Source organism: Trachypithecus francoisi, unplaced genomic scaffold (assembly GCF_009764315.1).
Source record: "Trachypithecus francoisi isolate TF-2019V2 unplaced genomic scaffold, Tfra_2.0 Lachesis_group3, whole genome shotgun sequence".
Taxonomy (NCBI): Eukaryota; Metazoa; Chordata; class Mammalia; order Primates; family Cercopithecidae; genus Trachypithecus; species Trachypithecus francoisi.
The window spans coordinates 157,501,949-157,525,585 of NW_022681468.1; the positions used below are offsets into that span (position 1 = coordinate 157,501,949).

Below are 23,637 nucleotides of genomic sequence, written 5' to 3' on the forward strand. Positions count from 1 at the left end.
CATGAGGTCAGGAGATGGAGACCATCATGGCTAACATGGTGAAACCCCATCTCTACTAAAAATTAAAAAAAAAAAAATTAGCCGGGCGTGGTGACGGGTGCCTGTGGTCCCAGCTACTCAGGAGGCTGAGGCCTCAGAATGGTGTGAACCCGGGAGGTGGAGCTTGCAATGAGCCGAGATCGCGCCACTGCACTCCAGCCTGGGCGACAGAGCGAGACTCCATCTCAGAAAAAAGAAAAAACAATTCTAAAATTCATATGGAACCAAAAAAGAGCCCACATAGCCGTAGCAAGGCTAAGCAAAAAGAAATTTGGAGGCATCACACTACCTGATGTCAAGCCATACTATAAGGCCATAGTCACCAAAACAGTGTGGTACTGGTATAAAAATAGGCACATAGAATAGAATAGGGATGGAATTCTATGTGGAACAGAATAGAGAAACCAGAAGTAAACCCAAATACAGCCAACTGATCTTCGACAAAGCGAACAAAAACATAAAGTGGGAAAAGGACACCCTTTTCAACAAATGGTGCTGGGGTGACTGGCTAGCCACATGTAGGAGAACGAAAACGGATCCTCATCTCTCACCTCATAGAAAAATCAACTCAAGATGGATTAAGGACTTAAATCTAAGACTTGAAACTAAAAATTCTAGAAGATAACAGTAGATGTTGGCTTAGGCAAGGATTTCATGACCAAGAACCCAAAAGCAAATGCAATAAAAACAAAGATAAGTAATTGGAACTTAAACTGAAGAGCTTTTGCGCCTCAAAAGGAACAGTCAGCAGAATAAACAGACAACCTACCAGTGGAAGAAAATCTTCACAATGTATACATCTGACAAAGGACTAATATCCAGAATCTACAATGAGCTCAAATCAGTAAGAAAAAAACAATCTGATCAAAAAGTGGGCTAAGTACATGAATAGACAATTCTCAAAAGAAGATATACAAATGGCCAGCAAACATATGAAAAAACGCTCAGCATCACTAATGATCAGGGAAATGCAAATCAAAACCACAGTGCGATACCACCTTATTCCTGCAAGAATGGCCGTAATCAAAAAACAGATGTTGGCGTGGGTACAGTGATCAGGGAACACTTCTACACTGCTGGTGGGAATGTAAACTTGTACAGTCAGTATGGAAAACAGTATGGAGATTCCTTAAAGAACTGAAAGTAGAACTACCATTTGATCCAGCAATCCCATTACTGGGTATCTACCCAGAGGAAAATAAGTCATTACATGAAAAAGAGACTTGGACACGCACGTTTATAGCAGCGCAGTTCACAATTGCAAAATCATGGAACCAATCTAAATGTCCATCAATCAAAGAGTGGGTAAAGAAACTGTGATATATGTATACAATGGAATACTACTGAGCCATAAAAAGGAATGAATTAACAACATTTTCGGAGACCTGGATGAGATTGGAGAGTAGTATTCTAAGTAAAGTAACTCAGGAAGGGAAAACCAAACATCGTATGTTCTCACTGATATGTGGGAGCTAAGCTCTGAGGATGCAAAGGCATAGGAATGGTACAATGGACTGTGGGAACTTGGGGATAAGAGTGGGAGGGGGATGAGAGATACAATACTACAAAGAGGGTACAGTGTATGTTGCTTGGGTGATGGGTGAACCAAAATCTCACAAATCACCACTAAAGAACTTACTCATGCAACCAAATACCACCTGTACCCCAATAACTTACGGTAAAAAAATTAATGGTGATAAATGCTGTGATAATATAAGCATCATAAGCCTTTGGGAAACAGGAGAAACACCCACGTGCTGGGGTTAGGGGGAATCTTTAAGGAAGGACATTTGTTTTAAGACTTACAAGATGAATATGAACAAGGAAGTGTAAGGAGGCACTAGGGAAGGGTGGGAAAGGGACCATTTTATAGACAAAGGCCTAGAAGCCAGAGATCGTGATCTATTTCATGAAGGTCTAGAGGGAGTTGGAGATAGGGGGAAGGTAGAAATGAGGCCAGAGATGTAGACAGAGGCCAGATCATAAAGTGCCTTGTAAGGCAGTTTTAGAGTTTGGAATTAGTCCTAATGGCAGTAGGGAAGATGGAATGTGAAGGAAAACTGGCAAAGTAGCCTGTGCGGAGAGAGGCATAATTGAAGACTGCCTAAGACATGCAAGATACAAAACTTGCGTTAAACAACTCAGGGAGAAAGCTAGCTAGTCTGGAAAAGATATTTGAGGTTCAGCTTATGTTTCATTGTGCCTGAAGCTTTTGTCCTTCAAGACTTCAAGACGTTTCTCAGCTGAGAATCCTCTATTAGGTATAGCAGTGGAGATTGTTAGAACTATACCCCACCCTGCCCTCAGTCTCCTTAGATAAGCCAAACAACATTTGCAAAAACTTTTCAAATATATGAAGAGTTTCGGGGAAGCCAAGGCTGGAGGATCGCTTGAGCCCAGGAGTTAGAGACCAGCTTGGGCAACATGGTGAGACCCCGTCTCTACAAAAAATTAAAAATTAGCCGGATATGTTGGCACTTACCAGTAATCCCAGCTAATAGGCTGAACTAGAACGATCGCTTGGGCCTGGGAGGTCAAGGCTGCAGTGAACCGTGATTGTGTCAGTGCACTCAAGCCTAGGTGACAAAGCAAGGCCCTATCTCCAAAAAAAAAAAAACAGTGTATATGTGTATATACACCCATATACAAAGAATTTGATCATGCATAATACACACAGAAGAGCTTTAAGTCACAGAGAAAGGTGAGGAAAGGTGATGGGAGGGTGATTGTATCTTCCATTGCAGTGCCTTCTTATCCAGCACCTTCTGATTCACACCCATTGGCATACCCCAAAGATGACTTGTCTAATTGCTAGCACGTGTAAATCAAACGGGGACTTCAAATGTAAGTACTTTCATGTGTTCCCCTGTTCCATTTTTCATGGGAGTAGAGTGTCCAAGATCAGGACAGACCTGACAATTTTCTCTTTGATTCATGAGGCAAAATAGAACCTGGCCCATGCCATAGCCGACCTCATTGCCAATAAGTCCAAAAAGATACTGTGAAAGACAAGAAAGCACTTCAAAGTCTCAAGTCCAAATTTAGGAATAGCAGAGGAGCGTTGCTATGATTCTTATTCAGACATCCAATAAAGAAGCTTTTTTTTTCTTCCTCACTGATGCTTTGGAATTTCAACTGAAAGTGACAATTGGGAAGTATAATGTACTTTTGTTTACCATATCTCTTAGGAAGCTGGAACAGAAAAGAGTGTTTTCCCCCTGCCGGAACCACAGGATTTCTTTCTGGCCTCCCAAGTCAAGTTTGAAGACCTCATAAAAGATTTGAGAAAACTGAAGAGGCAACTAGAAGGTAACAGGAACTGTTCTGCTGTTGTGATAATAGCTAAGACTACTTTTTAAAAATGTTTGAAGAGGATTATTTAGGTCTGGCTCATAGAGTGGGATTGGTGCAGAGTTCAGTGATGGTACACCACAGCTTTCACAAAACTTTCTGACTCTACACAGTGTGTAGAGGCACTGTATTTTCAAATTCTTCTCTTTCATTAGTGTTGATCATTTGTTTCTTATATCCATATCTTGTTATATCTACATTTTCTAACATTTAGTAGTTATAACATTATTAATGATAATAGCAGTAACCATTTACTGGATGCTTACTTTTGTCTCATATAACAATCTTAATAAGCTGAAACTACATCAGCCCCATTTTACAGATGAGAGAAATGAGGCTTAGAGAAGTTATGTTCACACAGCCAGTAAGAGACAGATTTACTGCACTCTGATCAAGTCTAATCAAGTCTATCCAATTAAAACTCACACATTTTCTAGTTTCTCATTTCTAGAACTCACACATTAGCTAGTTTACTCTGCTGCTTTAAGTATATATATCACACACATGTTATACACATACACACATACATGTTCCTATATGTTTGGTTTATATATGAGTCTAATAATGATGGTAAGACCCACAGTAAACATTCCATTTTAGTTTAATTTGCATTTTTAATTATTCAAAAGAAAATGCTGAAAGCCTCTTTTTGGCTTTTTTAAAAGGTGAAAATATGTCTCACTTGGGCAGGAATTTTCCTTTGGCATTTCTAGAGTCTTGTGTTTTCACTGTGGAGACATCTCCTTGTCCAAGAATATAAATACTTGCCTTGGAGCTTGTATAACTCCAATTGAAGAGCTCTGCGGAGGATTTAGGGAGCGTGTTAATGTGGAAATGGGGCCCAGAGTGCCAGAAGCAGAGCTTGAGGAAATGAAGGACTTCAACCAGGAATATTTTAACACCAAGACATAAAGTAAACATTTTAAAAATGTTTATTGTGAAAGAGTACTCAGAACCGAAGTCTGAGGCCGAGAACAGCTTGGAAATGGAAGTAAAGTGGGAACGATGTACTCCTGGTGCAAAGAGAGCCATTTATTTTTACTTTGGGCATAAAACTTACATAGAAAGGATAATGGTTACAAGTGAATATTTTTATCTTGTATATTATTTTTAAAGGAACATGTGGGGTTTTTTTTCTCCCATTGATGTGGTTGAATGAATTCAACCAAATGGATGCTTCCTTTAGAAATGTGATGTGTGAACTTGTCATTATTTTCTCTCTCCTGAAGAACTGGCAGTTGTATCCTTGTTGAAGTTGAGGAGCATGATTACTATCGTAATAAAGCGTAGTAAGCTACTACCTAGCATTTTTGTCTGTCCTTCTCCAGTGGTAGAATTAGGGCCCAGGCTAGTCCTCAGTGTGGCAGCAAGAGTTAGCAATGGCAGAGGAGCTTGTTTGCTCCGTGGCCGTTTCTAAATGCCCATTCCCTCTTGTCTCTTGGCCCCTTGTAAAACCCTTGGCCTGACCTCTCCTGTAGTCTTTGAGCCGAAACTTGATCCCTGTTTGATCTTTTCCCTTCTCCTTCCAGGGGCTGCCTCCCTTTGACGTCCCTGTACGTTTGATGATAAATAGCAAGAGGATAAGAGGAGTGAATTGGGAGGCGAGTGGAGAGGCGAGGGTTCCCCCATAGTGCCTCACTTTGGTATACCTCCTTTTGTCTAGGGAGGCTCTGAATTGTCATTCCGGAACCCTCAGTACTCAGCTGACACTGTCCTCAGCCAATTTTAAGAAAATGCAAGAGCTTTTGAAGCGGGTAGAGCGGCCTTAGGAAAGAAAACTGAACGTTGTCTGTTACTTTTCTTCTTTGTATCGGGCTTCACCAAAACTCATGAAGTACCACAAGAGCAAGTGAGGAAGTGACTCCCCCTGCCTCACACACACGGAATATTTAAACAAAAATGCCCTGCTAATCTTTAGAGATGCCAGTGTTTTCAACACATGAAAGGTACCCAGTAAATATTTAAAGAAAATACACACCGTAGGTTCTCTAATGAATTTCTTTTTCTTCTAAATACCATCTGGCAAGATGGCCAGAATCGTGGCGGTCCGTTTCATCTTACGTTTCCATTCAGGTTTCACCTCCTTTTCCATAAGGCCTTGGTGTGAGCTGAGATTGAATGTTTAATTGAAGAGGACATAATTTTCACACATACAGCAAAGATTTGATGAGGCTTTGAGGTTTATTGTAGCCATTAAAGTGTCGTAGCTGCTGGCAAAATCCCAGAAAATCTCTAAAGCTAAACCAGATGTGATTAGCGAATTTCAAGAAGTATCAGGCCCTAGTTCTCCAGGCAGGCAGAGCCTTTTAGAAAAAAAAAAAAAAAAGTATTAACACACCTTAACCTAATGTGAATTAACCCATGGGTATCGGTCATACTAGTGTCACTGATTTAAGTAGAAGTTGTCATTAAGCATCTTTCAGAGAGGCAAGAACTTTGAATAGCATTTTTAGAGCATGGAATTGATCATAGCATCAACTATAAGTTAATGTGTGATTATTATCTTTCAGGTGCTTTATCTCTATCACCTCTTTTAATTCTACAGTGACTTTGTGAGGTAGATACTATTTTTGACTTCTCACAGGATAAGAAAGCTGAAGTTTGTGGTGCTCAAGTAATTTGCCAATGTTTCAGAGGTAATGATCTAGCCAAGTTTTGAAATAGACATGACTCTAAGGCATGTGTTGAGTACATATCCCGCCTCTGACCCAGAAGTCACCGTATCTGATTGAGGATCAGACAGTTTGGCATTCAAAATGTGAAGCCTCACAAAGAAAAAAATTAGACTTACTGAACACATGGACACAAGCGTGCAGACGTGTGCACACGCTCCCAAAACCACATACGTAGACTGTCAGATCAGATAGAGTCACAGGAAGGAACTTGCTTTGGGTTGGAATTGGAAGGCGGAAGAAGTCCAGGTAAATGGATTGTCAAATAGACATGCAAATAGGCACATGACATAGGACTAAGATCAAGCTTTGGGTTCAGAGGTGTACATTGTACTGGTTCAGTGAAAGTAACACCTTGTCAAGTAGCATAATCATAGAAAGTATTCCCTTTCTCACCTGTAAAACTGGACAGTTATAGGACCTGCATCATAGGAAATAATGTCTGCACAGTTTCTTAGTGAGGGCAGCTTCAATAAAGCTGATTAAGGGCATGTACCTTTTACTGGAAAGTGCAGCCAGTGTTGCTGAGAGGCCAGCTGGCTGTGTTTGTGGAGTATCTAATTCACAGAGCACTTGTGCTTGCTTCTCTACATTGTCAAGAGAGAACCAAGTTCTTGGGAACATGTTCCATATTGTTTATTGCTATGCATCCCTTAACAAGACAGTAATTTCAATGTCCCCGATACTGTGAAGTTGTAAGAAATAATTGGGAAAACACAAACAATGGCAATAGTTACTTTCATTCTTCCTCTTTGTTCTTGCTTGCTGGCTGGAACTCTCAGGGTATTCTTACCCACCCGTATGTGGTAGGCGGAATAATGCCCCCCAAAGATGTCCAACCCTAATCCCTAGAATCTGTGAATATGTTGCCTTACATGGCAAAAAGGGACTTTGCTGATGTTGACATGGGGAGATTATCCTGGACCGTCCAAGTGCGCCTAATCTAATCACGTGAATCTTGAAAGTCAATCTTTAAACACTGAAGACTTTCCCTGGCTGTGATCAGAGGGAGACACAACGACATAAGAATGATCAGAGAGATGTAATGTCGCTGGCTTTGAAGATGGAGGAAGTGGGCCATGAGCCAAGGAATGTGGGAAGCCTCTGGAAGTGGAAAAGGCAAGGAACAGATTCTCCCTAGAGCCTCTAGGATGGGAGTACAGCCCTGTCAACACCTTGAGTTTAGCCTGTGAGTCCCATGTCAGACTTCTAACATATAGAACTATAAGGTGATATATTTGTGTTGTTTTAAGCCTCTTGTTTGTGCTAATTTATTATAGTAGCAATCAGAAACTAATATACCAAGGAGTGGATTCTTCTTTCTAATTGCACCAGTTAATACCAGAGACACACACACACACACAAACACACATACACACACACACACACACACATACACACGCGTGCATGCACAGCATTGCTGAAACTGTAGATGTAGGATTCCTCAAATAGTAGCACCCAAAAATATTACATGAAATGTGAACTGCAACTGTTGCTCTCTGAAAGAGTCTGTGATCAAATAAACCTGGACGTGCTCTGTACGAAAATCATATCCTAGGGATTCAAAGTACATGAGCTTATTGAAGCCCCTGGGAAGTTCTGTAGTTAAAAAAAAAGTTTAATGCTGTTTAAAACAGCATTTCCTAACTTAAAGCATGAAACATTGGCTTGCTTTCTTTTCCCTTTCATTGTATACTTAGTAATATTTTACAGAACATAAGTTATGTGAAAGGTACTTTAAGAAGAAAGGATATTAATTGTACTAGCAACACAGTTGTTGGTAAAATGATCATGACTGGGTCCTGCCTGCAGGAGTCAGGATCCCTAGTAACATAGGGAAGGGCAGGGCTGACTTAGCAGAAGCAAGGCCGCATGTCATTTACCTACCACTTGATCTCATTCTTTTTGGTTTTTTGATTTTTCAGTTTTTGAGATAGGTTCTCGCTCTATTGCCCAGGCTTGAGTGTAACAGCACAATCATGGCTCACTGAAACCTCAATATTCTGAGCTCCAGCAATCCTCCTACCTCAGCCTCCTGAGTAGCTGGGACTACTGATGTATGCCACCACACCTAGCTAATTTTGTAAATTAAATTTTTTGTAGACACAGGGTCTGACTGTGTTGCCTAGGCTAGTCTCAAGCGATCCGCCTGCCTTGGCCTCCCATAGTGCCAGGATTATAGGCATGAGCCACTACTAAGCCTGATCTTACCCTTAATCAGTTTTGTTTTCATGTTGATTTGGGGTTATGTGTGATGTCCTTCTCTCTTCCTATTACTGCAGTTGATCAAGAGTTGACTATAAGTAGGAAGGAGGAATGCTAAGAACTAGTGTTGCTAATCTAATAGATATTCAAGTTTCTTAAGTTATTGTGGGAGGGAAAAGGGTTCCTCCTGCTCTTCAGCCAGCTTTTGATGCAAGTTTGCCTCGTCACCATCCTCTTTGATTCTGGCTTCTTACAGCCATGCTGGCTGTTGTTCCGTCAGGAATCAATGTATCTGTCCACTCTCACGAAAGTCTGGTCTTTGCCTGAGTCCGTCAGTACTATTGGGACCCAAAGAGAATTTAAGAAAGTGTTTCCTGTTGATATTATCTTAGGAAGCAAGATGGTTCTTCCTTACTCTTAAGGTTGTCAAATTTATTAAATAAAATTCAGGAGGCCCAATACTTTTCTTCAGGATTTTTTTTTAATATAAGTGTATCTCAAATATTGCATGGTACACACTTACACTAAAAATTTTTTTCTTATCTCAAATTCAAATTTAACTTGGTGTACTATTTTTTTATCTGGCATGTCTGTAGAGAATCTAAAAGCAATTACAAAGTCAACTAGAAGTCGGTTCATTTTTTATTATCACCATGCACTGGCAATCCTAAACAATACCAGCAATAAAATTCTCCCTGCCAGTGTAGACAGTGGACAAAGGGTCTATAAATACGGTTAAGGGTGTGGCGTGTGTCCATTTCCACCATCACCGATGACACTTACCATCTGTTTCTTAAAACTCTTTCGAAGTAAGTGTTATTACCTGCATTGTTACAGTAAGGAAGTGGAAATTACTTTGCTACTACTGGCAAGGCTGAAATTTGAAACAGGTTTATCTGTGCCATACTTGGTTCTTTTACAGTTTGCAGGCTCACCCTGAAAGCACCAACAATGTGATCCAGAATGATTAAGTTTGAAGAATAAGCCCCACTTAGTTCTGTGGCTCATCTTCTAAAGGGATGACGGATAAAAATTGGATTGAATTCAGGCTGTCTCTTGTTTCTACCTACAACCACTCAACTCATCTGCCTATTGTAGTCTCTCGCCTTCCACCTCCTGCCTGTCAATATTTTTCAGTTTCTCTGACTCCCTCTCTGTCTCTCTGACATTGACCTAGCCTCTGTTTTATTCCTTCATGACCCAAAAGAAAGCATACTAGTCTGATGTGGCTAGCTGAACTCATAGCAGAGGACTAAAGGGCCACCCCTAGGCAACCTACAAGGTTTTGTTATCTCTTCCATGTGTGGAAGTTACACGTATTGGGCTCCTGATGTGGATGAGAAGATAAGGGAATTTTCCAACACTTGTCAAGTCACATAACAGGGTGAACTGTGCTTCCTGTGCTCAGGACCAGCCCTGACCCTGCAGAACAAATGACCTCTGCCACCTGGTGTCATCAAGGGGCTTTCCCTCCATGAGAGTTTAAGTGCTTCTTGTAAGAGGAAAAAGGACAAAAATTAGATCTTGTCATAAGAGTGAAAATTTTCTTTAATTACTAATTAAAACATGTCCCATAAACAATAATATGGCTCTAATAAGGGGGAAAAGTCACTTTGGAAACCTTTTGGAGGACTTTGGCAGAAGTATCGTTGATTGAACACTCATCTAGGACTGAAGACTCATGTAGAATTTCAGTTCCTTTTGAAAATTTCTAGAACGACAGTAGAATTCTTTAAAAGAATCAGTTTAGAAGCATAGAGAGAACCACAAAATTTTTGAAACTCAAAAACAGATGGATACATGATAAATGAATTAATCAAACAAGAAAGCTGAATTCTAATCCAGGAGTGATAGGAGGTGAGAAGCAATCCAACTTTTACTATAAGACTTATACGTACCACAAGTTTGTGCATATTTATACAAATATGCAAAAAGTCATATATATGTACATAAATAGTCATTTAAGAAAATTTCTAAAAATGTTGGATGTGAGTTCCTAATTTTAAAAGGCCTAAAAATGTTTTAATGTTTTAATAGCGTAAATCTGTTTTACTCCCCCGTCTTTGATTAATATACAAAAAATATGCAAAAACAAAAAACCCACAGTGAAATGAAGCTTTGTGAATGGCAGTTAAGTTTCAGTGGCAGAGGCTGGTGTGTTGAAAATAACACTGAACTAGGATTTAGGATACATAAGTTTAAAGTTAATTCTGCCGCTTACTAACCATGTGATATTTGACTAATATGGGGAAGTAAAACAGATTTATACTATTACTAGAATATTTAAGAATACTTAGGACAAAAAGGAAAGATCACCCTGTTCTAGAAGTAGGTGGGATATGGGGATAGATGACACACACAGAGTCAGGAAACAGACTGACTTCAGACTTTTCAATAGCATTACTAAAAGCTACAAATGCATCAGGATTCTGAAGAAAAATTATTCCCAGTCCAGAACCTTATATCCACCAAACTATTAGTCAAATATGAGGACAGATTAAAAACATTTTGAGACATGCAGTGTCTCAAAAAACTTATTTCCCATAGAGTTATCTTCAGGATGCTACTAGAGAAAGTGCTTTCCCATTAAAGAGGAAGACATAGGTCACAGGAAATAGAAATTCCAATGGAGAAGGAAGGTGAATGGAGCCTCCAGCATGGAGAAAAAGCCCAGGATGACAGCCAGACACTGAAAGAAAACATTTCAGATTTGATTAGGTCAAAGGAATATTGGAGAAGATTCTCAAGGAATATGCAATTAATGCATCTAATATATCTGAATGTTTGGACAAAAGATTTTATACAACTAGTAACAAGTGTGAGGTTCATTTAACGCTAAGTTCATAGAAAACAAACAATCAGAAAAAAAAATTCTGAGAGCAAGTGTGAGAGAAAGGGGAAATGTGCGGAAAATGTGGAATGATCAGAGTTTACATGTCTCAGCTGAAACTGCGAGTTGTTTTTGCAAAGTCACAATAATGTCAACACCAAACGCTAGTCTAACCAAGTCATGGTACCATGTGCTATATTGGGGTGATGGAAGTGAAGAGGTAGGAGTGTAGGAAAGAACTACATCATTTATAGTTGATAAAGAGAAAAATAAAAAAGAAACAATAGAAGCTTATTAGAGACATACTCCTAAGCACCAAATGATCAGGTAAAATTGGTAATAAAGGTAGCCTCTGAGGAGGAGGAATGGAGGAAATTGGTGGGGTGGAGATGGGGAACTGCTGTTCGTGAAGTGCGTAGCATGCACTGATTCTTTAAACTGCGTGCACGTATAACTTTGACAAATGCATAAAAACAAAAAACCCACAATGAAACAAAAGTTTCAATGACAGGCTGGCGTGTTGAAAATAGTACTGAACTGAGATTTAGCAGATGTAAGTTTAAAGTTAATTCTGCCACTTACCACGTGATAAACCATGCACTTTGACACATCACTTAACCTCTGTGACTCTCAACTGAATTAAAAAAAAATGGAGCTGATCATACTTCTGGACTCTCTGCCCAACACAAAGGGATATTGAAAGGGTCAGACGAGGCGATGCCTGAGGAAGTACGTCAGAAGGTGTGAGGTCGTACTTAAATTCCCTGAGCGGCCTCGTAGTCTGCACTTTACTCAATGGATGCTGGTGTGTTCTAGAAGGGAGAGCCAGGGTATTGATCATTAGGACAAGTCTGGCTAATTTATCACCTTTTGGGAAGCTCCAGAAGACATGACTTGAATGATTATTGACCATGTCTAATCTATTAGCTCTTTCCTCCTTCACAGCCCATTTGTCCACAGCAGTAGTTTACTAAGTCTGAGCTCTGGTACAAGACTGGATACGTTAGCCAGAGTCCTGACCATGTTGCCATGGTGTTAAAAATATTTAGTTTTGCAAGCAGTTTCAGAAATAATAAAAAAAAAAACTGATATGATTTATTTTTGTAAAATGATTTCAACAAAACAGACCAAAGGAACTGGGATAAGTATTTCAGAAAAGCAGTGGGTGTAAAATGTTGATCAGCATGGTGACTTTTGATGCAAAGCATTCAATTAAGTGAGCATGGTGACTAAAGGTCACACATTTCCCAAATGAAATGCCTTCAAAGACAAGTTGTACAGAAAGGAGAGAGGAAACTGAAACTCGATTCATCCGTTTAATTAATGGAAGAAGTTTGTGTTTTCCTTTGAAGCTGTGATTGTGACATTTCTAGGTGGGAAGGATGAGTTATGTTGTCCTGGTTTCCTCCTCTCAGTTTGCACCCTCTATTTCTACCCTCTATTTATAAAAACATGTGGTGAATAGAATGTGTTTTGTTGAGTTTTTTTTATTTGACAAGAAACATAAAATATTGAAATAAAAGCTACAATCATAGAAAAGTCTGGGTCAGAAATCCTGAATTCAAATCCTTGCTTCACAAGCCTTGTAACCCTTGGCAAATCATTTCATCCCTGCCATCTTAGTATCCTCGTATACAAATGAGTGTAAGGCTACCTGCTCCAGTGATTGTTTGAGAGGATTTACTGGGATCCTACAAAGGAAATCCCTTTTCATAACATATGCCAAATGTGTCCTTGATTCCTTTTGTGCCCTCATATCTGACGGCTAGTCCTGTTGACTCTACCTTCAAAAAGTGTCTGGAATCAATTCATTGCTCTCCATCTCCATACATACCACATTTGTAATCCAAGCTACCACCTTCTCACCTGGCCCATGTCAAGAAGGTTTGCCTGCTTCCACTCTTGCCCTTCCTTTAATCCAGTCTCCACCTGCCGCATAGGTTACAACACTCTGTTATTTCAGATTGATTCCTCTTGGAATCAAATCTAATCTCATACTCATGCCCTACAAACTGTATGTGATTTAACCACTTCTGCCTTTCCAGTCTTCTCTCACACCACCCACCCCTCCTGCCCACTAAACTCCAGCCTCACAGGCCTTCTTTGTGTTCCAACACGATGTACTTGTTCCTGTTCTAGGATCATTGCAGTAGTGGTTCCCTCTCCTAGAAAGCCCTTCTGCCAGATAGTGCCATGCCCTGAGCCTTCCTTGCCCACCCAATCTTCAGGAGGCACTTTGAATAGGCGCTGTCTATTACAGCCTTTTTTCATATTACTTTCACGTATTCATATTTCATATTATTTTCTATTTATTTGTAAATTTTCTCTCTTCCTCCACCAGCTTCATGAAGGCAGATATATGACCTTTTTTATGTTTATATTTACTGTGCTGGTCAGCACCTGCCACATATTTGTTGTCAATTAATATTTGCTAAATGGGTAAATGAATGAATGAGCAAATGAACAATGGAAGAAATGACTCAACTTCAGATAATCGCTGACTCTGCTATTCGAGAGAAATTAGATCCCTTCCTTATGGCCAAAGATATCAAATAAGCATCCGTGAGTAGAATCTTTTAGGGAGACAGATTTTAAAGCTGTCTGAAGAGAAAACTGATGGCCTTGAACAGTAATGGGTTCTGCACCCACTGCTTGCTGGAAGATTGTGTTATGTGGGTGGGTAGAGGAGGTACCATTAGAAAAGTAGTTTGCTAAATGATTTTGAAGATATATTCCAACTCCTGAATTTCTGAGATGATTATTATTACTGTGCTATTTCAGTGCATTCTACAATTATCCTTATTCAGGAAAGGTTACTGTATTGAATTCCTCCCTAGACTGACTTAGTTAATTAGAACAACTGAAAAATCCTAGGAATTCTGACCATTTACAAGATTTTTTTTTTTTAAAGTGAACTGTAAAATTATATCAGTCTTGCATCTTAGGTATTCTCTTTGTAAATGACTCTGAAAGATCTCTTGAATTAATTCATGCCTCAAAAATCCTTGTGTTGATACCATCTATCCTTTTTTTTTTTTTTTTTTCCTGAGACAGAATACCACTCTGCCGCCCAGGCTGGAGTGCAGTGGTGCGATCTTGGCTCACTGCAACCTCCGCCTCCCAGGTTCAAGTAAGTCTCCTGCTTCAGCCTCCCGAGTAGCTAGGACTACAGGCACCCACTGGCACACCCAGCTAATTTTTTGTATTTTTAGTAGAGACTGATTTTCATCATGTTGGCCAAGCTGTTCTCAAACTCCTGACCTCAGGTGATCCACCCGCCTTGGCCTCCCAAAGTGCTGGGATTACAAGCGTGAGCCACCACGTCCAGCCGATACTGTCTGTCTTTATAGACCAGAACGCTTATCCAGTGTGGTAGGTTAATGGAAAAAAATTGGCCAAAATTGGAAATCATGAAAAATGATACTTGTATCCCTTAGCGTTTTAACTTACCACAAATTAAATATTGTATCCTTTGTCTGTCTTCTGATGCAGGGATGAGGCCTTTTCTTGAATTAGGAATCTGTTGAATGCAGTCCTGTAGGTCTTCCCTACATACATCATAATGAGATCATCTGTAATTTCCCTACTGTTATCTCTATTTTCAGTAGAGACTCTTGCAAATACCACCATAGAATCTTTCTAGATACTTATAATTGTTCTGAATCTTTTAAAACTGTGTTTCCCACATTTCTTAAACAATACACTTTAATTTTTATTTTGGAATAACTTTTAAATTACAGAAAAGTTGCAAAGAGTAAAGAGTTGTCATGTAGCCCTTGTCAGTTAGTTTCCCCGTTGTTGGCATCTCACGTTGCTGTGATACATTTGTTAAAACTGAGAAACTGGCAGTGATACATTTAGATGGACTGAATGCTAGTTTTATATGGATTTCACTGGTTTTTCCATTTTTGTCCCCTCTCTGTTCCAGGACCTAATCCTGACTACCAGGTTGCATTTAGTTGCCATGTTGCCCCAGTTTCCACTGGCCTTCTATACCTATATTTAACAGCAATATTTTAGCTTCTTTCATTAAAACTTACAGAAATAGTACCTTCTGACAGTCACATATGTAGTTTACCATCAAGTTATTAAATTACATAATTTCAATAAAAGGAACAAGGGGAATAAACAGGTTTAGAAACAACACAACTGCTTTTGATCAGGATTCTACTCGGTAGTGGGAAGATTGAATCAAGCAGGAGGAATGGAAAATCACATTAATTTGGCAAGTTCATTAACGATGTGTCTTTGATGTTTCCTGGTTTTTTTGATGTTTTAAAGGTACCCTTGTAATGATAATGGTGATACTTTACCTGCCTATGGTGCTTCGTTCTCCCAAGTGAGTAGGGCAGGCGTATGCAGCTTGGAAAACAGAGTCTCCGTGATAGGAAGCGGCATGGCCAGGATCACCCAGCCAGGCACAGAACTCAGGTCCTTGACTGCCACACCAGCGCCCAAGCTACCATACCATAAACTTACTATAAAATGTCAAAACATTTTCTTCACAGAAATAGATTAGTGGGTAGTTTTGTGAGTATCAAAATAGTTTTTCTGCCTAAGTAAGTTGTGTATCTTGGACTCTGTGGAAGATTCACAATCCACAAATGGATTCTTCTCATGTCAGTCAACCAAATGAGTGAAGTTAGAGGGAGACCTCCTTAGGCCCTGCAAAGGGGACTGCAGCTTTTGCCAATATCTTTACCTCTCCCAGATTCTTTCGCAGATAGCTCAGCCTCAGCGTGGCTCCTAGGTGGATAGGGGTCATGAACTATGACTCTACCTTTTAATACCCCTGGAAAGATCACAGACCTATCAGGAAATTGACAGCCCTGGTTCCGGTCTCTACCATGCCACTTACTAACCCAACCTCCTGATAGGCGTTTTCCCCATTTAAAATGACAGGATCCCAGTGGTGGCACTTGGTGATTTTTTTTTTAACTTCTATTTACTTAATTCCTTATAGTTACAAAGCATTCTCATAGGTGTCCCACAGTTTTTTCTAGAACTTTCCTGTAGATGGTGAAAGTAGGAGGTGGCGTAGCATAAGGGTAGGGGATCTGTAACCCCTGGATTCAGATCCTGACTCAGCCACTTACTGTCTGTGTGACTTTACTAATTCTCACTGAAAAGCGGGGACGATAGCAGGAAAACTTTCATAGGGTTCTTGGAAGGCGTAAAATGAGATAACACACACAAAGCAGGGTGAGGTCTAAGACACCCTTGGCCATTTAAGAGCCAGTTGCTTTTGATTATACAGTTTGAGAATTTGGTATTGTTTTCAAGGAATTACTGAGTGAGAGATAAATGCAATATATCCAAGTCAGCATGGAGGACCAGGACCCGCTGGACCAGAAACTTTTCCTCTGCCATAGTAAACAGAAAGGGGAAATGCCCAAGGAACATCTATAATGGCTCATATACTAACAGTGCTAATTTGGTTGTGTTTTTGAACCTTTTCTGGACCATTTGGATGGTCTTTAAAAATGTCATCAAATCTCCGGGTATCAAAGAAAAAAAGTGCAGAATACGAGACAGATTTTGTTTGACCTTTTCAATCAGTTAATTTGTTCAGCAAATATTTATTCTTAGCACTGAGTTCACTGCTAATTTTAAATAAACTCACTGAAATATCAAGTCCTTTATAAACACATTTTAAGGGTAAGTTTTATCCCCATTTTCTAGGGGAGAGATGTATTCCTACTTCTGATTTCTTTTCTGCTCCGGAACAGGAATCTGACTGTACCTGAAAACAGTGATAACACTTGTCAGTCTGATAGAGGATACACAGAGGGAAAGTATACAGTTTTCCCTCCAGCTCTTCTGAAGATTCATAAAAACATTTGCAAAGCCCTTCCTGACTGATCCTGAACAGAATCAATAAATATTTGCTACCTTGGTTTCAAGGCATTATATTATATACCTTGGAATTACAAATATCTAATTTTTTTTTTCAATCCATGACATACCTTTTCCTAACTCCACCAAATCCCAAAATTGAGTGTTTTCAGCTGGGCTTGAGTTTTTAAACTGATGTGTACATTTAATGTACAATTTTTCTTCTTTAAAGCTAATATAGGCCAGGTATGGTGGCTCACACCTATAATCCAGGCACTTTGGGAGGCTGAGGCAAGCAGATCATGAGGTCAGGAGTTCAAGACCAGCCTGGCCAACATAGCGAAACCCTGTCTGTAGTGAAAATACAAAAAATTAGTTGGGCATGGTGGCGGGCACCTGTAGTCCCAGCTACTGGGGAAGCTAAGGCAGGAGAATCACTTGAACCCAGGAGGCAGAGGTTGCAGTGAGCCGAGATTGCGCCACTGCACTCCAGCCCAGTGACTGACAGTGCGAGACTCTGTATCAAAAAGGAAAAAAAAAGAACTAATATAAAATTGTGAATCATAACGAATAGCATACTCATTAATGAAATGGAGTAAAAATAAAAAGGCAGCTAATCTAGGAATAATTAAAGGATGGAGCGGTTTGCTGAGTCGTATTACATACACCTGACTCATCCCAAAGACAGAGACAAATTCCTGGGGCTCCCCAGGCCAGCAGGAGATAGCTTGCATGGGGCCTCCCGTGACTTTTAAGTTTTATCACTTAGTCTTATTAACATCAGTGCTGAAGATGTTAGAGAGTTTAATAGGCATTTCAGAATCTGTGACACCTAGACTCTCAGTGGATACTATTTATTTGTCGTTTCAGCCGTCTTGTTCTTCTCAGCATCAGCCCTGTCCAGAACTCCCCCTCTCCTCTAGCAGTCCCTCATCTTTCCTAAGATGCTTACACACACTCACATTGTGTATAACCATGTAATAGCCTCCTGTTAAAGGCTTCAGCAGCTCATCTTCTCTAGCCTGACAGGTCCTAGGATGCAGACTACCAGGGGCTGCTGGACCAGAAACTCTCCCTGCGCCATAACTCAAGAGAGAGGTAGGATCAATGACAGGTTTACAGGAGAGCACAGTTTTAAATAGCTGAGATCAGTGTCTGGAGGCTTCCCGTTAATACCACTAACGGCGTCCAGCAAGCGAGACTCTTGGCCACTTTGTTACCCACTCTAAACTATTTCTGATCTTCAACTTTATTTTCAAACACATCCCAAGAAATCCCTACTCCCCCAAAATTGACAATGCAGCCTTCTTTATATGAAAGCTTGTTTATAGGCCACAATTCTCCCGACAGATTTACAAGTGTCTGTGGAGTTTTAAAAGACGATTGCTTAACAGGCATTAAGTGAGACACATAGGACTGTGTAAATATTTTAGCTGGAATAGGGGATTTTTTAAAATGTCTGAGCCAAATATTGCATTAAATCTGAAGACAGTGGCAAACTGATTAGCAGTGGCTGCCAGCTCCATGCTTTGCCAGTGATTCTGGAGCCAAGACTAGATACCAGAATTCATCCACCAGATTAGGTTGTGTGTTTTAAAAATAACTTTCCATCCTTTTTTTTCCCCCCCTCTCTCCTCCTCACGCCTTTCTGTCATTTCTCCTTTATTCCCTGATGGTTCATTTAGATATAAACACTTTCCAGAGTAGAAAATTACAGTTCATGTGACTAACCAGCGAGGGCTGAAATGGGAACATGGGCTCAGAGGTCAGAGAAACCATGGAAAGCTTGCAGCTGTCCTGGTGGAGCAATGTGGGGACAGGTTGCTTTTTGCTAATAGGCTTGTGTATCTTAATCATTGGCCTCTTTGTAGCCAGCTGTTGCACTGCTGGAAGGGGAATCGTCGTAAGACCAGCATTGCTGTAATACCTCTTCCTCTGACTGATTTCCTTGATTCATGAAGAGGCTCAGGCCTGTGGCCTTCAAGATTTGTATGTGAGAGAGAATCCTCATTTAATTCTAGCAAAAATTGCCACAAAATATGCATTTTGACGTCAGAGGGCATATTTACTATGTAAGCATTCCTATAGTAGTACTATTTTCCTGATTAGAGTAGTGGATAAGATGTGTTTGCTATAATTTTGGGAGGAGTGAGGCATTGTACCTAACAACTTTCCTCTGCCTTTGCTGATTTTTATGATTGTCTTGCACTAATGATACCTGTATGCTTCTCGAAGTACTATTCAATCGGAGTGCCCCAAAATGTAGGCTCCATATGTTCTTCACAAATTACTTGAATTGTAATCCTGTGTCCAAATGATTACTTGATATTGTTGATTGGAAAATCTGAGCATTTAAAATTATGTGTGCTCGGCCGGGCGCGGTGGCTCAAGCCTGTAATCTCAGCACTTTGGGAGGCCGAGACGGGTGGATCACGAGGTCAGGAGATCGAGACCATCCTGGCTAACACGGTGAAACCCCGTCTCTACTAAAAAATACAAAAAAGTAGCCAGGCGAGGTGGCGGGCGCCTGTAGTCCCAGCTACTCGGGAGGCTGAGGCAGGAGAATGGCATGAACCCGAGAGGAGGAGCTTGCAGTGAGCTGAGATCCGGCCACTGCACTCCAGCCTGGGCGACAGAGCAAGACTCCGTCTCAAAAAAAAAAAAAAAAATTATGTGTGCTTATAATTATATAAATGTATGTTACAAAACTCTGAGTATTTGATGTAAGTTTGCTGTACACTTCCCCCAAGTTCAGACAGATTTGCTCGTGCTGACAGTACCATAATTTACATTCTAATTAAATGTGACACATTAGGGCCTTTCAAAAAAAGAAAGCTACTTTCATGCACAGGCCTCAAACCTAGTTTTATGCTGTGATTAATCCCCAATTTTTGTATCAGCTCTGATATATCACCAGTTATGGTCTTGTGTTTGAGTAAATCACTTCAGTGGATAGATGGTCCTCTTACTGTTTTCCATTCCAGAAGTGTGCACTTCAAATGCAATGACCGTAACTCCTATATGACAGTGACAGGCACCGTTCTAGCTTACGTGGAGCCAGCCACCTCTGCAGAGTGGTCCTGTTTCCAAAAATCTCTCCCCTTCCTCTCTCCCATTGTGGTATAACCCATTTTGTACCAAAAACAGTTTGACCACTAATATCGAGAATTCTAAAAAGGTTTTTCCTTTTTACCTAGAATTTCATTTCTTGTATCTTTCCTAAAGAAATGACCCTCAACCTAGAATAAGTTTGTATGGACACAGATGTGACTGAAGCCTGACTCCCCATGGGAATGAGGTAGCAAGGATTTCACTATCCAGCTACGGGAGAATTAAGTGCGCTGTGGCATGCCTTCCTGATGGAGTTTTATATGGCTGTTGAACATGCTGGTGGAGTTTGTGAAATAACAGGAGAGTGTGTGCATGATACGTTAATAGAAAGAATCAAAGTACAAAAAAATCTTTATCAAATACTAGTAAGGCAACTCCCATAAAATGACGGAGGGGCAAGGACCGTGATGCCGAGGCCCAGACCCTGGAAGAGAAAGTGTGCAGGTCTTAGATGGTGACTGTGTTTTGATTGTGGTACCATGACTGATACGTTTTTTCTGCTGTTTTAAAAATGTTTTTCAAATGTCTTCGTGTATATATGTTACCTTCCTAATACTTTTTAGAAGTTAGTCACTGCTCTCCTCCCGAAGATGAGTTCCCTTCCCCTTCAGAGGCCTGGTACCTCCATGCCTGGGCTGCTCACCTAGGACCCCTGCCACACAGTCCACCTAGATGTCAGAGCCTTGCAGTATGTGCCTTTTTCTTCCATGTTAACACAACTTTCCTACCTATTGTTTTTGAAATTCCCTATCTCCTAAACCAATCTTAGAAATAAATGTCTACTAAAGCATTAAATTATTCTTGACAATGTTTTCTTTTTCAATGAATACATGTGCATTTCTAATGAAATTTCTGGAGTTCCCATCTTTAGTTCCAGGGAAGGCTTCTCATGGTGGCGATTTTTGTGGGGACCAATGAAAGGGATGTTTTTGAATAAATGATTGAATCGCTTAACACTCTATAAATCAAATCATGTCCAATCCATCTATATTTAGGCCTCGTCATGGGTAGGTGATTAATGAATACTTTTCATGCTAATGTCTCACAGACCAAGGCTGCGTCCGTAACCACATAATCATCACAGTGGAAATTCTGACTCAGCTGTGACGTTTGGTAGGAGGGACCATTGAATGGTGCTTTAGACAATTCCGTGCAAAGGCTGTAGTCAGTGACCCAGCTTTGCATGTCTTTCCAAAAGTCCTCAAGCACGCTGGCATGTCCTCACTTGGCCCTGTCACTTCTGCTTAAATTTTTTCATGGAGAAGACTCACTCCCAATCATGGGACATTAAGGTGAATTTGCCCCCGGGCAGCCTCCCTCAGTGGAGTGAATCAGAATCATGGGATTCCCCTGCACTCAAGTTTCCTGGTGGGTTTATTTTTACAGAACATTCCTCTGGAGAAAGAGGCACCCACTCTGTAAAGGGCTAGACCTCTTCTGCACGTGATCAAAGTAGCCCTGGAGAGTATCTTCTTGTATGGAATGATTTTTGTGACATGCGGGCTTTGGGAATTTCTTGAAAAATTGAAGAATCTTTCTGAGGAGTCCTACTACCATGAAAGGAAACTACCAAAAACATCCCAGGCAGATAAGAACTAAATCCGTGTTAAAGTCAGCAAGAAAACAACACTTCCGTGGCCTCATTTGATCTCTAGCACTTGACCAGGAAAACCAGAGCTATCTTTTTGGCCGAATTCCAATGACTTCCCCATTTTGGCGTTCTTTCTGTAGCTTAACTTCTTAAACAAGTGGTTACAGAATCTTTCTCCATTTTGCCCCACGCCTCTCCAAGCTGGCTATTTCCCTGCACCCCCCGCTCCCCTGGAACTGCTTTTGAGATTACAAGTGACCTCTGTGTCACTAGAATCAGTGTAACTTCTCTGTCTTCATCTCACTTGATCTTTCTGCACAGAGCTGACTGCTCTTTCTTTCCTGCAATACTGTTTTCCTCTCAGGTCATGTAACTCCAGACCTTCACTTTCCTACTGAGCAGCTCATTCTCCATTCATTGCTGTCCTCTCCTCCATTGTGCACATGCCCCAGGGATTGTCCTGCAACCCTTTCTCTTCCTTGGCTGTGTTCTCCCCATGGCAATTCATCTTTTGCTATCACTTTAAATACCAGTTCTATACCAATGACTTCCTGGCGTGTGTTTCTACTCCAGCCGTGAGTCCAAAACTGCAGACTTTTATATAGACTTGTGTATCTAATTACCATTTCAAACTTAACGTGCTCTAAATAACACCTTTGATTTTCCACCTTGAGCTTGCTCATGACTCCCTCCCTTACTCTGATTACATCTCTAGTCAAATATCTTCACAGTGAGACTTTTCCTAACTACTTTAAGTAAAATTGCAAGCCCCTCATGTCTGTGACACTTCTCCTAACCAGCCTGGTCACCAGCCTTCTCCATGTTCACCTCAGTGTGTAACCTGGGATACCTTTGGGGCCCAGAAGCTTTTGTCCCCTACACACACTCTTTCCTTTACACCAAAATCTGAATGCAGAACACTCGTGATCTGAGGAGAGAAGGTCCCACAGCTCCAGACATGCTACACCACTTAACTCATTCAAATGGCCCGTGCATTCTCATCCTGTGTTACTTTTATTCATGACATTTCCCCTTAAACAATTCTCTTTCCTCACTCTGGTTGAGGGCTAGCCTCCTCCTTGACCTTTGCAATTCAACTTGTAAGTTACCTCTCCTGGAGAACCTTTCCTGGCTACTAACTCCTGGCCCAATCTGAAATACAGGCCTGTACCCCGTGTTCCATCACACCACGCTGTATCACAATTTGTTCATTTCCTTGTTTCCCATTGTTGCTAGACTGTGAATGTTTTTGGGAGGAGAAATGACCAATAGGTGTCATTAAATACTCGTCCCCAACATTCGGCTCAGGGGCATAGAGCAGATACTTGGTGAGTATTTTGAATGTATGAGTATTTATGGAACCCATACAGGGATTTTTTTTAATGTGTATCTCATGTCTGAATGAGTGAATGTGAGTGAAAGTGGCATGGTATTCAGTGTGCTTGTGTTTCCTGCAGCCCCTGCATCCATCCACATGTATTACACATATACAAACGAAGAGATATGTTTTTCGCATGTCGGTGTATGTGCATATGTCTATGTCTACATGTACATACATACAGTCATGTGTCACTTAACCAGGATACATTCTGAGAAATATGTCATTAGGCGATATCATCATTGTACAAACATCATAGAGTGTACTTACACAAACATAGATGGTGTAGGTTACTTCACACCTAAGCTATATGGTATAGCCTATTGCTCCTAGGTTACAAACCTGCACAGCAGGTTTCTATACTGTTACAGTCCCCAACATTATTCATTAGAATACTAAATATAGGCCGGGTGCGGTGGCTCACGCCTGTAATCCCAGCACTTTGGGAGGCCGAGACGGGCGGATCACGAGGTCAGGAGATCAAGACCATCCTGGCTAACACAGTGAAACCCTGTCTCTACTAAAAATATAAAAAAATTAGCTGGGCGTAGTGGCGGGCGCCTGTAGTCCCAGCTACTCAGGAGGCTGAGGCAGGAGAATGGTGTGAACCTGGGAGGCGGAGTTT

General features: G+C 40.7%; 1 protein-coding gene across 2 annotated transcripts in view; it reads left to right on the forward strand.

Moving 5' to 3' along the window:
• The window catches only part of FMN1 (formin 1), a 425,302-nt gene that overhangs the window by 297,220 nt on the left and 104,445 nt on the right, over nucleotides 1-23,637 (forward strand). For both annotated transcript variants that reach the window (XM_033190690.1, XM_033190691.1), the window contains one exon: nucleotides 3,228-3,348. In XM_033190690.1, coding sequence (XP_033046581.1) covers nucleotides 3,228-3,348 — 121 coding nt within the window. The remainder of the gene's footprint in view (nucleotides 1-3,227; nucleotides 3,349-23,637) is intronic.